At 40.1% G+C, this 17,544-nt stretch overlaps 1 protein-coding gene across 1 annotated transcript in view; it reads right to left on the bottom strand.

The window, feature by feature from the left end:
- Positions 1–17,544, bottom strand: part of Nphp3 (nephronophthisis 3 (adolescent)) — a gene marked incomplete at its 5' end in the record, with an annotated part of 37,144 nt that extends 19,600 nt beyond the window's left edge. The window contains 9 exon segments of the mRNA XM_013505800.1: positions 423–596; positions 1,968–2,042; positions 2,717–2,873; positions 9,680–9,840; positions 11,592–11,725; positions 12,870–13,022; positions 14,781–14,931; positions 15,474–15,599; positions 17,333–17,544. Of these exon segments, the coding sequence (XP_013361254.1) occupies positions 423–596; positions 1,968–2,042; positions 2,717–2,873; positions 9,680–9,840; positions 11,592–11,725; positions 12,870–13,022; positions 14,781–14,931; positions 15,474–15,599; positions 17,333–17,544 (1,343 nt within the window).

The following is a 17,544-nucleotide window of genomic DNA, read 5'->3' as shown; positions in this document are numbered from 1 at the left end:
TTTCTCCGGTACCGGGAACAGAACTCACGACTTTGTGCTTGCCAGGCAGGCGCTTTTGCCGCTGAGCTAAATCCCCAGCCCCCTGAATGTCTCTTATAGGGGAAGAATAGATGCCTTACAATTCTTACCAAATTTCCTAGCTAACCTAACCCTTGTCTAAGTGAGTTGTAGATGTCGGTGCAATGTATCTATGGTTGACAAATCCTAACCTATAACCACAGCACTCATGGTCACAAGTATACTTGACTTATCTTTCATGTGATACAAACACATGCACATCTCAACATGGACAATTAGCTCTAAGAGCAGACAACACAATCATAAACCTCAGCTATACTTAGGTGAAAATACAATCGCCATGCATCCTGTAAGTGATGACTGCGTGGTGTTTGTTAGAACAGCGCAGTGCTCTAAAAGCTTACTTTCTCAAATCCCAGCTCCTGGGCTGAATGAGATGCCTGCTGGAAAGCTTCCATCTGTTCTTGCTCATCATGTATGTCCCACAGAACATCCCCCAGATCATCCTCTTCTGGAATGGCCTGTTCAGCGCCCAAATCCTTAGGCTCCAGGTCTGTGTTCTCAAAGCCCAGTATGTCCTGAACAAGAACACAGACACAGAAGGGCATGAAGAATACACTCCTCGGGGAGGGGTTAGCACACAAGTCCAACCCTATGGCCTGTATATAACACATATACAACAAAGTTGTAACTGCAAAAATATATACTCATTTAAAAATGAAGACAAATAATAGTAAAATATAAACAAGGACCTCTTTCTACTTAAAATAAAACTAAAGGGATATCTGACTCATATAGGATTTGTTTTTGAAAACAGCTACAATACATAGTGTCTGTGGTTTTACCTGGGTACTGAATAATCTTAAAGTGTGTGCTAACATCAAAGAAATAGGCCATAAGAATTTAATTACTAACATGGACTTTCTTGATATCAAGTATCTCTGCGGTCAGATTTAGTCTTAAATATATTGGCTCACTGAAAATATGTTGTCCTTTAAGCATTAAAGATGGTAAATATGGCCAGTTTCATTTTGTTCAGTTTATTGTTTGTTTTACTTACCTTGGTCCTAAAATTGGCAAGACTATTGAAAAGATCAAAATGGATGACAGTTTTTCTACTAGAGAACATTACACACAACATGTTTCCAGATGTTGTGTCATGTTTTGGGCTCACTGTTTTTCTATGACAACAAATGACCCTGACTGTATCTAACCCCTTACTTCTCAAATAGAGACCCCGGTTCTCTTGGGGAGGTGTCAGTCCAGAAGGGCAAGCACACGCTAAATGCGACACTGCTTCTTCTTGTGCTTATTTTACTTGAATGAACATGGGGAGGCGTTTCTTTTTCTCTTTGTCATAGATACAGCTATTTTGCTGATACATAATTTTTTTTTTTTGAGACAGGGTCTCACTATGTAGTACAGGCTGGCCTTGAATTTGCTTATGCAGCTCAGAACTCAAGGCAACCCTCCTGCCTCGGCCTCTGAGTGCTGGGACTACCGGGTTGCACCACCACGCCCAGCTGATACATGGTTTTGGTAATGGTGTACAAAAATGAGCACAGTCAAATCAGCAGAATATATGATGCACATAACATTTTTGAGATAACAAATGAAACTTCACAGAAGCCTTCAGCTCCCTACACCTCGATGGCCTGCACTCTCATTCTTCTGGAGGTATGCTTCCATCCCTCTCTGCTGCCTGGGATATGTGAGGGAAAATTTGAGGTCTTTTCGAATACAAGAATACCCAGAGTGCACCCTGACTCTGAGGGCTGAGTCAAATGCACATTTTTCCTGACCACACTACAGCAGGGACTCCCAGCAGACATGATGGTGTTCCAACATACTGCTCTCAAAAGAACAGGTGGTTTTCTCTGGAAAACTCAATTTTATGGAAAGTGCCTTAAAATATCTTAGGTAATATCTTACAAGAGACACATATTTACCTGTTTAATAATCTTCTCCACACAAATGTAAGTTTTATGTACTCCTTCTGCAGGGTCTCCAGAGTGATCAATGATCTGGGGAAAACACACAGTTTTACAACAACAAGAAAACAGTCACAGCAGGAGGAGGAGGTGGTGGCGAGCACCTCGAGAGTGCTCACGTGTCAGCAACCATTCTAGCTCCCTCATACACAAGCCCGCTCACCCTCACAACCTTATGAGGTGCTACTATTACCCCCAGTTTACAGAAGATGACACTGAGACAAGTACAGCAACTTAGCCAAGGCCACACGAGTGGTTTAGTGTGAACGACAGTACAATCAAGGAAAGACATTTCGTTTCTTTGCCTTGTCTCTTCATCTCTGCTACTATGGCCCTGGTTTGGCTTCCACGCTCTCACCAAAATGACTGCCGTTGCTCCAGACTCTGTCCATGACTCTTCAGGCCACAAGATGCCTCCACACAGCACCCAGCAGCCACAGAGATCACCGGGACAGATTGTGTCAGGTCCTATCATTCTGCTAAAGGTCGTCCTGTGACCCACCAGCTCACTCCCAGGAGAAAAACACAAGTCCTAAAAGCATCTCGGGGCTCTTCAGCACCTCCTGCGACTGCCCTTACTCACTGTGGTCCAGGACCACTGGCTCCCTTCCCCTCTAAGCACCCAGGCTCAGGCCCACCTCAGGGCCTTTGCTCTGGCTCTTCCCTCTACTAAATCCATTCTTAAATAAATTTCCCAGGAATTTTACCTTGGCTTTGGGGGCCTTGCTGAGGTCACACACTTGATCGATCAATTGCTGGACAGAGTCAGAGCTGACCTTCCCATCCTCCAAACGACGATAAATTAATCGTGGTTTCCCTGCAGTGTTTTTCAGAAAAGCTTCTTCACAGTCCTCCTGCAAAAGGCTACAGTGGAAATAAGCATCTCTTGTGCTACACTGCACAGTCAATCAACCAACCTAAGAGCTAGTCCTGGGGTTTCCTACAATGTCAAGTGGCAGGGAAAGGCTCAGCTGCAGAACAAGTGCTGTTCTCCCCACAGGAATATTTTTGATAGCTCTTTTCTTCCCTGAGTTCTTATATGCAATATCTACTATGAGAAAGATCTGGGGGTCACTAGGGAAGGTCAAATGGCTAGCAAACAATTAGCAGTAAAGCCTTTTCAAAAGTTAAAACTCTGCTACAAAACCATGATTATAATTTTCACAAATGTTCTTGAAAAATCTTAGAATAATCTATTGGATTTTTCTATATGACAGGAGCACTGCAACCAATTTCCCTTTCCAGGAAACATTACATGAAAGTCGTCTGGAGAGGCAAATTTGGTGTGTGTATTAAATATTTGCAAATTAAAGTATTAACCCCAAAGATGAAGGAAAAATGATTAGATATATCAGTGATGATCCTACCTGTGCAATCCATAGATGTTGTCCATGTTAAAATCATTCTGACCATGTTTTACAGAATTTCGCAGTTTAAATGGTCCCTTTGTGAAATCACAATAGACCCCACAGAAATTCAGGAAATCAATATCTATTGTGAGAGTCTATATTTTAATAAGTTGGAAAACACAGTAGGACAGATTCCTAAACACAACGGAATTGCCAAAACTAAATCAAGAAGATATAAAAATTCTAAGTAACCCAACATCTGCCAATGAAATTGAAAATATAATTAAAAATTTGCCAACAAACAAAAGCCCAGGCCCTGACAGATTCATTGTTGAGTTCTGTATGAAATTTAGAGAAGAACTAATGCCAATAATGCTGAAACTCTTTAAAGAAACTGAAAGGGAAGCAGTACTTCCAAAATAATTCTAAAAGCAAGTATTACCCTGATTCCAAAACTAGAGAAGAACCCAACCAAAAAGGAAATTACCAGGCCAATCTCCCTAACGAACATAGATGCAAAAATCCTTACTAAGATACTGGCAAACAGAATGCAGCAAATCATTAACAAGATTACACATCACAACCAAGTAGGATTCATCCCAGGGATGCAAGGATGGTTCATCATATGTGAATCAATAAATGAAACACACCATATAAACAGAACCAAAGACAAAAAATCACACGATCATCTGAATAGATGCAGAAAAAGCATATGACAAAGTCCCACACCCATTCATGATAAATTCTACAGAAAACTGGAATAGATGATCTTTACCTCAATCTTATAAAAGCCACCAATGACAAACCAACAGCCAATATCATACTAAAACTGAAAGTTTTAGTATGTCAAAACTGTTTTAGTATGTCAAAAGTCAAAAACTGAAAGCTTTCACTCTAACATCAGGAACAACATATCACCACTCCTATTCAATATAGTGCTGGAAACATTAGCCAGAGCAATTAGACAACATAAAAAAATGAAAGGTATAAAGATAGGAAAGGAAGAAATTAAATTATCATTATTTGTATATGACATGACACTCTACATAGAAAACTCCAAAAACTCCACCAGAAAACTTGTAAAGTTAACATCCAACTCAATAGTGTAGCGGGACACAAAGTCAACACTCAAAAATCAATAGCATTCTTTTACATAAGAAACAAACTCACAGAGAGAGAAATTAGGGAAAGCACACCCTTCACAATAGCATTTTAAAAAATGAATTACTTAGGAATCAATCTAACAAAGGATATAAAATATCTGTACAGTGAAAATTATAGTACACTAAAAAAGAAGATTGAAGAAGATATCAGAAAATGGAAAGACATCCCTTGCTTTTAGATAGGAAGAACCAACATAGTGAAACTAGTCATACTCCCAAAACTGCCATACAGATTTAATGCAATCCCAATCAAAATACCATCAGCATACCTCAGAGATACAGAGAAAACATTCCTAATTCATCTGGAACCAGAAGAGACCTAGAATAGCAAAGGCAATCCTGGGCAACAAAGATAAGTCAGGGAGCATCACAATCCCAGACCTGAAATTATACCACAAAGCTACTGTGATAAAATCAAAACAGTACTGGCAAAAAAACAAAAAACAAAAAAAAGGGGTCTGAGGATCCGTGGAACAGAAGAGAAGATACAGGCACAACCACAAACACACTCAGCCACCTTATCTACCTTATCTTTGACAAAGAGCCAAACATATTCACTGGAAGAAAGACAGCCTCTTTAACAAATGGTGCTGGAAAAACTAGCTTTCCACATGCTGAAGACTAAAACTAGACCCATGTCTATTACCATGCAGTAAACTAAAATCAAAATGGATCAGAGATCTAAATATTAAAATAGAAGCACTAAATTTAGGAAGGGAAAATACGTAGAAATCAGACATGTATAGGCAGAGACTTCATGAACAAAACCCAGACTGCAAGGGAAATATTACAAAGAATCAACACATGGGATCTCACTTTATTAAAAAGCTTTTACATAACAAAAGAAATCACCAACAGAGTGAAAAGACAACTCACAGACTGGGAAAAAAATTATAGCCAGTTGTCCCCCAGATAAAGGACTTGTATCTAGAACATATGAGGAATTGAATAAAATCAGTCTCTCCAAAATCAAAAACTTAATCCAAAAATGGACATACTTCTTAGATGAAAAATACAAATGGCAAATAAATATATGAAAAAATGTTCAACACCAATGGTCATTCAAGAGACACAAATTAAAACAACACTGAGATTCCATCTCATCTCAGAAAGAATGTCTTCAAGAAATCAACCAATAAGAAATGGTGGAGGGGTTGTGAGGAAAAAGGAACCCTTCTCCACTGTTGGTGGAGTTTCCTTAAAAAAAAACTAGGATTTAAGGTCCCATTTGACTGAGCCATTCCTCTTCTAGGTACATTTCCAGAAGAATTAAAAACATTACACCACCTTGATATATGTGCATCCATGTTTACAACAGCACAATTTGTAATAGCTAAGTCTTGGAAACAACCCAAATGCCCATCAACCAAGGAATGGATAAAAAAGATGTGGTATTTTTATATAATGGAGTATTACTCAGCTATAAAGGATAAACCAGAGACTTTTACAGGTAAATGGATGCAACTCGAGTCCATATTCATAGGTGAAATAAATCAGATCCATATGTGTAAACACTGTATTATCTCCCTAGTGTGAGAAACTGAAGGGGTAAATAAGGTTCAAAATGTATAATAGATATTTAGAATTGAGAAGAAACTGTTCAAAAGAAAAGACAAACTGTGATGGCAGAAAGGGGAAAGGAAGAAGGGAAAAAGAAAAAAATATATTTATACACAAGATAGTTAAGATAGTTATATAGCTACTTTTTGTAGTTCACTGAAAAGAAGGGTTTGTGCTAAAATGTTTGGACAAGATATCACTCCTACATCTTGCACTCTGAAGAACTGCTAGGAAGGCAACAATACACAATTATCATAACTCTCCTACTAATCTGTTTTGTTTGTTTGTTTTGTTTTTTGGTTTTCTTCCGGTACCAGGAATTGAACTCACATCCTTGTGCTTGCCAGGCAGGCGCCCTGCCACTGAGCTAAATCCCCAGCCGCTTGTTTTGAAACTGTTTTATTATCATTTTTTTTCTCTTTAAAGTTAAAAAAAATGTTCCCTAGGTGATCGCCGTGGGAAAAGTCTGTGGCCCACCTCACTACCAAAGGGTGGGCCTTCTGCTCAGGTGCACACCCTGCAAAATCGACACGGCTCAGAAGAAAAGATGTGGCCTCTGGCACTCGGACCAAATACTCTAGCAGAAGGGAAGCGTACAGGTTAAATAAGAGCTCATGAGTTAGTAACTGCTGCAGTCAGAGAGCACGCAGTGATAATGTTCCCTGTGGGATCCAGGTGGAAAGCGGTCTGAGAGGACAAACGCGGAGGGAGCTCCTGCGGCTGGAGGAAGAGCTCAAAAGGTGAGGCTGGCAGTAATGACGAAAGTTCAACCACAGACCAGGAGCTCCCACTTAACGGAAGTCGATGAGGAAACTACAGGAGTCCGGTTAAAAAGAAAGGAACAAAACCAAGAAAAAGGCCTAAGAAGTCCCCAAAGGTGACACAATTATCCTTTTGGGCACTGACGGCTTCCCAAGAGAGACGTCTTCTCCCTCGAAGACAGGTGATCCCCTGAAGAAAACCAGTTGCAGCTGCCCCTCTGTGCTGCCAAGATGAGAGGCTGCCATCCGATGGGAGATGCAGCCCTCGCTTCTCCTTAGCATCAGGCATTCTCAGGGAACCTGGCTGCCCAGGAGGATCCTGAGTGATGAGGGCAGGCCAATCAGGAGCAAAGTGTCCCACTTTGAGATCTTCACCTGAAATCTTGTTATTCAGCCAGTCTCTGCTAGACACTCTGTATTTCAGTTCCCATGCTTCTTCCTAAGAGACTTCTCTTACCTCTGCCATGCAGATCAAATATATAAAAGAAGAGCAGTGGCAGAAGTCTGACTACCTCCTTCTCCTGTGCCTTCTCTGAAGAACGATGGTGAAGAGGCACCGCCCGTGTTCCTCACTAAGTACAACCTCCTACCTACTCTCCCCTCCTATGGCTAAGCACGACGCCCACAAAGACTGCTTCAAATCCAATACTTTCATAACCCAGGTTATGAACGTTTTTAACTACAGGATTTCTTATATGAAGAGTGAATTAGGTGGCAAACAGTATCTTTAAGAGACTCTACAGGTTCCATCACATATATTGATCATGAAATTGTTTCACCATAAAGCCCCCAAGCTGTCTAAAAGCAGTTTTTCTAGCTCATCTTTTGGGGGATGGAAGAGCTACTCGGGGAGGTAAGAAACAACCTGTGAGAAAGAAAGGCCCTGACAACCTTGGTGATGGCGCGAAGTCCATCCCTCCTGCCACACTTCTTAACATAAATGAAAGAAACAATGACATAACATAATAAAATATGAAGGAAATGAGAGGAAAAAGAAAGTTTAAACAAGGTAAAGAAAAGTTTAAAATTTAGATAAAAACAAATGTTAAAAATGTCAAAATAATGTACAATATTTTCTTAGCAAATGTATTTCTTTTAGGTAAAGAAAAAAACAAGATGGTTTCAAAGATTAAAGATAAAAATTTTAAAAATGATGTCACAACCAATGTCATTATCAAGTAAGATAAAATACTACCCAAATATTTATCAATAAAACAAGATATATCCTTAGCAAATATACAAACAGAAGAAAAAGAAATCGTTGGGGGGGTAGTAATGAAACTCAACTGAAGACAATCAAGTTAAAGAGCTCCCTAGACCCAGACACATTTTAGAGGAAGTCTCCCTGCCAGCTGGTGTCCAGCCCACCCAGCCACAGGGCGGAATCTTTTTTTTGCTTTTGTGTTTTTGAAACAGGGTTTTGCTATACAGTTCAGCCTGGCCTTGAACTCCTTTGTAGCCCAGGCTCAAACTCAAAACCATCCTCTTAGGAGGCTGTAATCCCAGCCTCGTAAGTGCTGGATTACAGGTGTGCACCACTACACCTGGCCACATGGCAGAGTCTTAAGGGCCAGTGCTGAGTGACAACGGAGGAAAACTGGTGAAACATGAGGCCCCAACACTGTGTACACTGTTAAAGTTAGAGCTGATCCATAAGCAAAAAAAGAGAAATGCTTTGGAAGCGTTAAATCCAATCAGGCAAAAATCTACAAAGAAAATTAATCTATTGTTAAGCTTATTTTTTCTTCTATTTACATATCTAACTGGTTAAAAAATCTTCATTTGCACAAAGATTCATCAGCATGATGATGCACACACACTGTAAAAAAACTGTTCATTTTATTGGGCCTAAGTAGTGAGCTCCTCACAGCATTCAGATTATGGTTCAACATCTATACCAGTGTTCAAGTACACACATAACATATCAAGTTCATATACAGTGGTAGCTCAATCCATGGACTTAATTCTTTCCAGGATTCTGGTCATAGAATTTATTCCATAATCCTGATTCCAAGTTGCAAGTGGTAAGCAAGTTGCAACCAGAATCGTGGAATGAACTGTGTGACCAGAATCATGGAAAGAATTAAGTTCATGAACTGAGGTGCCACTCTTACCACTCCAGTTCTCCCCAAAGAAAGAAAACATGAAAGTTGATGTTACTTATGGAAATCAGTGATCATCAACTTCTTCAGTAAAGGACTAAGAGAGTAAATATTTCAGGCTTTAGAAGACACATTTTTCTATAAACTACACACTACACACTCAAATTTGCTGTTGTACTACGAAAACAGCCAGAGAGAATATGTAAGTAAATGAAAATGAATTTGTTCCATGTATACTTTATTTACAAAACCAAACAATTTAACCAATGCCTAATTAAAATCTCTATGACAATGATGCTAATCATATGACCTATGAACAGTCCCCACAGTCTAAAAATTTTAATTCTTTATTTAAGCATGACATAGTTATAGAATTTATTGAATTTTACACACTGTTTATCTTCTTTTTAAATTTTTTCTCCCTTTTTTTTTTTTTTTAGTAGCAAAGCTTGCACCCAGGGCCTTTGCACTGAGTTATTTTTTAATAAAATAACTTTTTTATTTTTTAAGATAGGGTCTTGCTAAGTTTTTGAGGCTGGGCTCAAACTTGTAATCCTCTTGCCTCAGCCTCCCAGAATGCAGGGATTACAGGTGTGCATCACCATGCCTGGATTCACCTATTGTTTTTTATTATAAGAATATAATTAGAACTTCTCTTTGAAGTTCATTTGGTAATTTCAATTCTATTTACAGCTAATGTGGCTAATACATTATAGATGTTTTAAAAGAGCTTACCTTGGTAAAGTTGAGTGAATGAATAAAATAACTAAAGAACTCTTCTCAATTTCCCATTTTCTTATAGTGAGGTACTGATTTTCAACATCTATTGGAAAATAAATAGCGTGGAAAAAATATCCCATTGACTCACACATTCTTTTAAGTTTAGGCGAATAGTCCTAAAAACAAATTAAATTATATAAAAGTATATTGTAGTTAACTAAAGTTATAGTAAGATCCATAATACTTTAACAGACAAACTTTAGAACAGGTTATGTTGTGTATTTTTCAACGTAAAAATTTTTAAATAATAACCACATTTTAAAGGGAAAAAAAGGCTCATTTCTCACTTCACCCAACAATAATAGTCACTTAATAACATAGCTATTTGCCAGCTTAGAAAACGATCTATTTTATAATCATAACAACAGGAGAAAGTATTAGACTATTTTGCTTCAGTATTTGCTTCTTTTTGCTATTATCTATTATAAATTATTTGGGTTTTTTTTTTTTATTCTAAGGAATGAAAAATATAGCTCCACCTGAGTGTGGTGGTGCATGCCTATAATCCCAGCAGTCCAGAAGCTGAGGCAGAAGGATTGCCACAAATGGGAGATCAGCCTGGGCTACATAGCAAGTTCTAGGACAGCCTGAATTACACAGCAAGACTCTGTCTCAAAAAAACCCACAAAAAAACCCCCAAAAAACCCCAAACACCAAACGGCCAAATAAAAATAGACCTGTAGATCTATATGTTGTATAAAACTTCTACTATGATCTATTTGAACACCAAAACAGACAGATATCTGGTAAAAATATGTTGGTCCACAATAAGTTACTGAGAAATGATTAGTATGTAAGAAATTAATAATACCCTCAAAACGTCCTTGTTTTATCTTCTTCACCAAAATTAAGAAGTATCACAAAGGAAAGCTAAATGAATTAATCAATCTGAAGGAAATTAATATGGCGGGTTTAGCTTGTGGCATGCAGGTTTATTTACAAGTCACTTGGAACAGCGGTAGGCAAACTGTTTCTACAAAGGGTTAGATGGCAAATATCTTCACAAAAATAACTGCTTAACAAACTGGCTGTTTTAGCAAGGATCTTTGCGGTCTGTTTGGTTTCTATCACAATTTACTCTGCTACCTAGATGTCTTGTAGTACAATCATAGACATATCACTGTACATGAAATATATATATATATATATTTTTATATATATATGGCTGGGCTTAATGTCCCAATAAAGCTTTATTTATAGACATTAAAATTTGAATTTAATATAATTTCCACGTTATAAAATATTATTCTTCCATTTTTTGGTTTTTATTTTGTTTTTTTCCTCAGCCATTTAAAATGCGATAACCAGTATCAGCCATGGGCCATGTGAAACCAGGCAGCAGGCCGGAAGTGGCCCACAGGCTATGATCAGCCGACCCCTGCTTATAATATCTCCAAGGGCTGCCTTGAAAAATTTTTTAAAAACATGACAAGGATTAAACTTTGTTACTACCTAGAACAGTTTGAAGGACAAAACTGTCAGAGGTAGCTGAAGTAGGCCTGGTCAGTGAGGGTCTTAAAGGTTTTGGACAATAGGCAGTGAAGTATTTAAAAATATAAAGTTCCAACACCTCAATTTGATATTCAAAACCAGCTACAACTAGTTAGAATCTTGTGTTTCAGCTCCTGTCCTAAGAAAGCCACCCCCAGGAAGTTAAAACACAGAACACTGTAGCTCACCAGCCATCTTTCTGTGCATATACTAGAAGATTTTCTCTTGAGAGAAGCTCAAGATGCTTCTGATTCCTTAAGATGTGTCACCTGGTCAGTAGTAATCTGCTTGGTTTAGATACAATAGTCATTTGAATATGATATAACACTAACTTACATTCTAGAGCAGTGAATGCAGAATGTATAAATATCCTCACCTTCAGGAAAAGGTCCATTTCAGGCTGGGTTTCGTCTGTGTAAATGAGGTAACATCTGACAGTGTTACTCCACAGAGAATGTGAGAACAAGGGAGTAACCTGCAGCAAACTAGCTACAGCAACATCCCAGTCATCTGAAAACAGAATTTTTATATGTGCATGAAAAACCACCAGAACACATTGGACAAGATGATTCCAAAAAAGACTAACAACACACAGCAGGCATACAGAATGCAATCTGATCTCATGTGTTCAAACTGACATAGCTCCTAAAACAACACAGAAGGGAATCAGTTCTCTAGTGTCTAATTCTGCTGTGGGATTTAAAGCAGCAACTGTCACACGTGGTCTTCCCTGGAGTAGCAGAGGTTCCAGTCAAATGTCACAGAACTATCTGACACAAGCTGCTCCTCGACAGGGGTCAGCATTCTTAGGATAACCTATCGTTTTACCAGCTTTCTCTTGAACTAGATTCAGGCAAGTTTAAGAATGGTATAAAATGAAAGGCAGCCTTATACTGGCTTAGTGAGAATAAAACTTCTGTTTTGTTTTGTTTTGAGACAAGGCCTCATGCTATCTAGCCCAGGCTGGCCTCAAGCTTGGAATGATCCTCTTGCTTCAGCCTCCCAAAGTGCTGAGAGGCAAGACACGTGCCATGTGCCATCATACCTGGTTGAAAATGAAAATTTTAATATATACTTGCCTAAATAAAACATGATTTAAAAAATGATTTTCATTTTACTAACACAAAAATAACTTCCAGTTTTAAGAAAAAGTAGAGGTACTTACAACTTCTTAGGTTTACACTGATACTGAAATTCTGAACAGATCTTACAGCTTTCTGAACACTATATAAAATTAATGAGCAAATTCTTTGGATTTAGATTACTATATGGTCTAACAGGGCTTTTTGTACTGTGTTCCATGACATGCTCTAACTTTTAACAGTGTCAAGGAAACAGAGAGAACAACTAAAACCTCTTTTTTTCTCAGTTAATCTGCATCAAACTCTTGCTGTTCAACTAAAGTGCCTGGGAGTTCAGAGCAGATGCACATGTACTAGAACCTGGCTGGTCAGGCTGGCTGGCATCCGATCCCCATATGAATTTGTAATCTTGTCACTCCTGGTCAGTTATGGCGTCAGTGCACAATGGTTTGTCCATGGAAAGAACCCAGAATGCAAACTGCAGGCTCTGCTGATGAAAGCTCTCGTAGCTAAGATTATAGAAGATCAAGTCACTACCACCAGGCAGGTAACTGGCAAGTGGCAGGTGTTACCTCTGTTGACATTTGCAAAGGGCCCCTCTACATCTACAGAACTGTGTGCAAACTCCGGGCCTCGGAAGGACTGCTGCAGCTGGATCATGCTCCCCAGGGAGGGCTCGCTGCCCAGGGCTCCGCCGGCCCAGTACTCACACTGGGTTCCAGAAGCTGTTAGAGCAAGAGATTTGTATCTTACCAAATGTCCAAACCCTCATCACAAATATTAAGCAGGATTTCTTATGTTAAAAATACAATATTATAAATTGAGGAAATATTTAATAATTTTGACAGTACTTTGCTACCAATTTTTGACAAAATTCCAAGGTTCTGATTAACATAATTCTTGTTATCATCTCAAATTTAAAGAGGGGATTAAAAGGGAAAGAAGAAAAAAACAAAGAGTACAAAAAAACAAAGGAATTACAGTAACAGAGCAGCTAAAAACTCTCATATAAAGTTCTAAAAACCACTTTTAACTATATCTTATGTATCAATTAAGATTTTAAGGAAAGAACTTCAGACAGATTGTTTCTCATGCACTAATAATTAGTACCTTCAGTCCATTACGATGTAAGCTGTCTGCACAGGGAGTGCATCTTTTTCAACTTCCCAGAACCATGAAATTAACATCTGAATCAATAGCTACTTATAATATTTAACTTCCTAATAACTCATATTTGCCAGCTTATCTATATGGCATCCTGGACTACCTAAAAGTAGACTGTTGTTTGGGGTACATCCCTGACAAAACTAAGTTTATTTAGTAGCTTTCTGAATCTCAAATGGGGACTTTCCCTCAAGCATTCTTTCTTCAGCTTTAAATTGAAATAGGACAAAGAAAGACCCAGAAGAAAATATTAAGTTGTTTTGTGAACTTTCCAAGACAGTTAGGGTCGCTCTGCAACATTACATTTGGACATGCCAATGCTGAGACACTCCTGATGACCAATGTGACCGTATAAAGGCGTTTTTTTCAGTTGCTCATTGTTACTAAGAATCACTTCATCTTTTTCTCAAAAACTAGCAATAAATGTTGCAGATACCAGTCAATTCCAATAGGACTAAAATAGAAGTTAAAAGAGAGTGATCAGTTACCATATTTTACTCCAAAGTGTATCGTTTTGGGAGACATCATGACACCGCCTTACAAAGTGATTGAACTTTTCCTCTGTATATAGAATCTTTTGCTTTTTTCAGTGTTAGTCAGACTCTGTTACTGTTTTATTTAAGAATATGGTGAACACTTTCATTCTGTGATTTCAGGCTCTTTGTTCCAGAAAAATGTATTTTGTATGTTTAATTCTAAAGCGAAAAACTTTTCGAATAACTCACAAAACTACAAATGGAAACCACTCAGTGAAATATACTGCCAGTCTTCTAAATGACAGGTGCACAGAACACCTCACTATGTGGAAGAATAAGGCTGCAGAGAATACTACAATATCCATTTTCCTCTGCCTCTACTAACAGAAGCGCACACTTTATCTGGACACATGTCTGCCTCGCTATTAATTACACTTTCCAATCTTTCTAAGTAAGTTCTGGACAAGGGCATTTAAGCAGAAGCGATTTGCAAATCTTTCAAGTTGTGCCTTCTAGGACAGCAATGTGTTCTCCTCTTCCTGTGCCTCCTTGGCTAAAATGCAGGTGTGATGGCGGGTCCTGGCACAGCTGTCTTAGACCATAAAGAAAAGCTATCGAAGGAACCTATGCCTGCTACATCATATACTTCAAGGAGAGGTGGTACCCGGACAGCCAAGAGACAGAGAAGCACAACTCTGTAAAAACAGTTTAAGTAACTACCCAGCTAATACAGACAAGTGAAAGGCATAGAGCAGAATCCAGAGTCAGCTCTACAATATCACTACAGCTATGCTGATCACTATCACTACCACTCAGAATACTATGAACAGAAAGTGAATTTACCAGTAACATCCGTGCAGTTGTCATCTGAATCCGACTCTCCAGGATCAAATACTTGGATCCCCTGAGCCTGCAACCTCTGCAGTTTGCTCTCCAGCTCTCGCTTGGCCCGCAGTAAGTCCTGAATTTCATTTTCTTTGGTCTCCCTAAAAATCTTTTCAAAAGGAGAGTGTTGAGTTCTTTTCCACAATGAAAAAGTTGTGCCATCAACTTTTAAGAGCAGCATCTTTCACTCACACAGTTATACTCATTTGGTCCTCTGTCTCCTCCTTCGTAGGATGAATATCCCAGAAACTGTCCCTTCCTGGTTCCTAACTGGAGCCCCCTGGGACTCTGGCAGGACGGATGTGCGGCAAGGGACTGTTGCAGGCACTACATGGAGCTGAGTACAGTTTTCTCTCTCTCCTTCCCCAGAGCGCCCTTTTACACAGCATCGCCCGACATTTCAGAAAGATTTCCAACATATAACGCCGCTTTCCTCTTTTTCAAAAGTTCTATTAGAATGTTCACTTTTACCTCTTTTCTTTGAAACTATTTCAAGTTTACCACATCCAACTCAAAAATGTAAGAAGTGCTTTACTCCAGTTCTTAGAACTTTCCATGAATTTTACATTATTCTACTTATTCATCACAGTATTACATGAACTTGTATACTCTTTTGTGTGTGACTCTGAGGGTGAAACTGCAAGGAATTACCTTGAATTGCCTTTTAACTTTATCTCTGTCATTTTCAAAGGTAGCTGCTCTCTCCATTGCTTGGTATTTTGCTTCTAGAGCACATTCTTTTTCCCGAAGAATCTTCTGGTAAGTTTTCTGAAGCGCCTGGAATAAATTACCCTGTTATTGCTTAATAAAACTTTCTCCCAAATTTCACATGCTTACATATGTTATATGTACTAGAATTTTAATAATCTACTATTTTGTCCATTCTCAACACATGTTGCCACTTTATTCAATCACATTAATGGGAAAAATGCAAACATGCTTGATCTATAGCAAATGAACACACTTAGACATTAAGGTTTCAAGAGAAATTGATACTTTTTCTTTGAAATACTGATCAGCTCTTAAACTTCCCCACGTCTCAGTTTTTCCATCTCTAAGAGAATAAAAATACCATTTGGAAGTTTCACTTGGAGGGTAGTTAATTCTGGGAGTCTGTGTACTCCTTGGTGCTATCTTAGTCATCATACCATCTGACACTTCGGGCCTCAGCGAATGTCTGACCTGAATGAAATGCACATGTGTGTTTCTTTCACGCTTGCTGTGTGAGAAAGGAAGCAACTGGGTTACACATGCAACCAGGACTGGTAAGAGGAGTAAGCTGGGTATGTGGCGCTTGTCAGCGCTCCCGGCACTCTGCCTGTTTGGCTTAACCTTTTCTTTTCTTGGTACCGGAGACTGAACCCAGGGCCTTTGCGCTGAGCTACAGCCTACGTCCGTTTTATTTTGAGACAAGGTTTTATTAAATTACTTATAATGGGCTCAAACTTGTAATCCTCCTGTCTCAGCCTCCCAGAATGTTAGGATTATAGACATGCACTATCACACCCAGCTAGCCTTGTTTTCTCCCTGACATCTCACAGTGGTTTCCAAAGGCCTAGACACACGAAATCAGGTACATAGAGCATAGGGAACTAACTGATAAGATGGCAAACAGACTGCTGGTAAGTAAATCTTCCCAGATAACATGTTAAGCACATACTATAGAAACGATCCCTGAAAGTATAGCCTTGATGACATGTTAACTACATAAAGACAGCAAAGGGGTCAAGAAACCTGACTAGCAGAATGCCCACGCTAGAAAGGTGGCTTCTTTCTTTTACATAAATGAGAGATGTGGTATTTATTTTAACTCCTACCGTGATGAGCCCAGGAACTCTTGGGCTGTCTAGAAGTCTCCCCCATAGTAAAGAAGAGGAACGAACGACACTCTTGCGCCCCCTAAAACGCTAGCATAAAGTCTCAGAATTCTGCTCGCAGTAGAGCAACTGTTGCTTATATGCTACCTTAGGACTTACCACAAAGGACGGCCTGCGCCAAGCGCTCTGCATGAACTAACCAATGGACTGAGTTTTGACTACCTCTAGGGAGGGTTTTCAGCCACAGCGTTTAAGACGGTGAAAACAGGTTTCCAGAACAATTCACATCAAGATCACTGAAACCCTGCTGTGGTGCTTGGACAGAACCTGGCCGTCAGCCCCTCCCTGGAGGTCTGTACGCCCCTGGGGTCGGGGCGCGGAGCACCTCACTCCCAAGCCTGTGTTAGGCTGCGTCAGCAGGGGTCCGCGGCAGCCGCCTGCGGAGCCTCCAGTTGGCCGTCTACTTCGTGGGGAGCAGCCCCGCGGCTCCCGTGCTCGGCTAGCTGCTCCAGGGGGCCTGAATGCGCGGATCCGACATTGCAAAGGGACAGGGGGCTGACCAAGAGTTAAGCGGAGACTCAGCAAATAACGACCCCCCGGACGGGGGTCCGTCCCGCCAGCTCCGCACAGGACGGCCGGGGCGGGGAGGACGGGCCGGGGGGCAGGGCGGACGGCGAGGCGGTCGCCGCTCACCTGCAGCTCGGCCCGCAGCCGCTTGTTCTCCGTGTCCAGCTTGGCCTCGCGGCGGCCCATGGACAACAGCTCCTGGTTCTTGCTGACCCGGAAGATCTCGTACTCCTTCTTGAGCCGCTCGTACTCGGCCGCCGCGTACTCCAGCTCGGGCACCGACGAGCCCGTGGACTTGAAGCTGGCGCCCAGCAGCCCGGCCCCGCCCGCCGCGCGGG

This window comes from Chinchilla lanigera, unplaced genomic scaffold, assembly GCF_000276665.1.
Source record: "Chinchilla lanigera isolate Chin_1 unplaced genomic scaffold, ChiLan1.0 scaffold00100, whole genome shotgun sequence".
In the NCBI taxonomy this organism is placed as follows: domain Eukaryota; kingdom Metazoa; phylum Chordata; class Mammalia; order Rodentia; family Chinchillidae; genus Chinchilla; species Chinchilla lanigera.
Note: the sequence above shows the minus strand (reverse complement) of the source record. Positions and strands in the feature narration are given on the sequence as shown.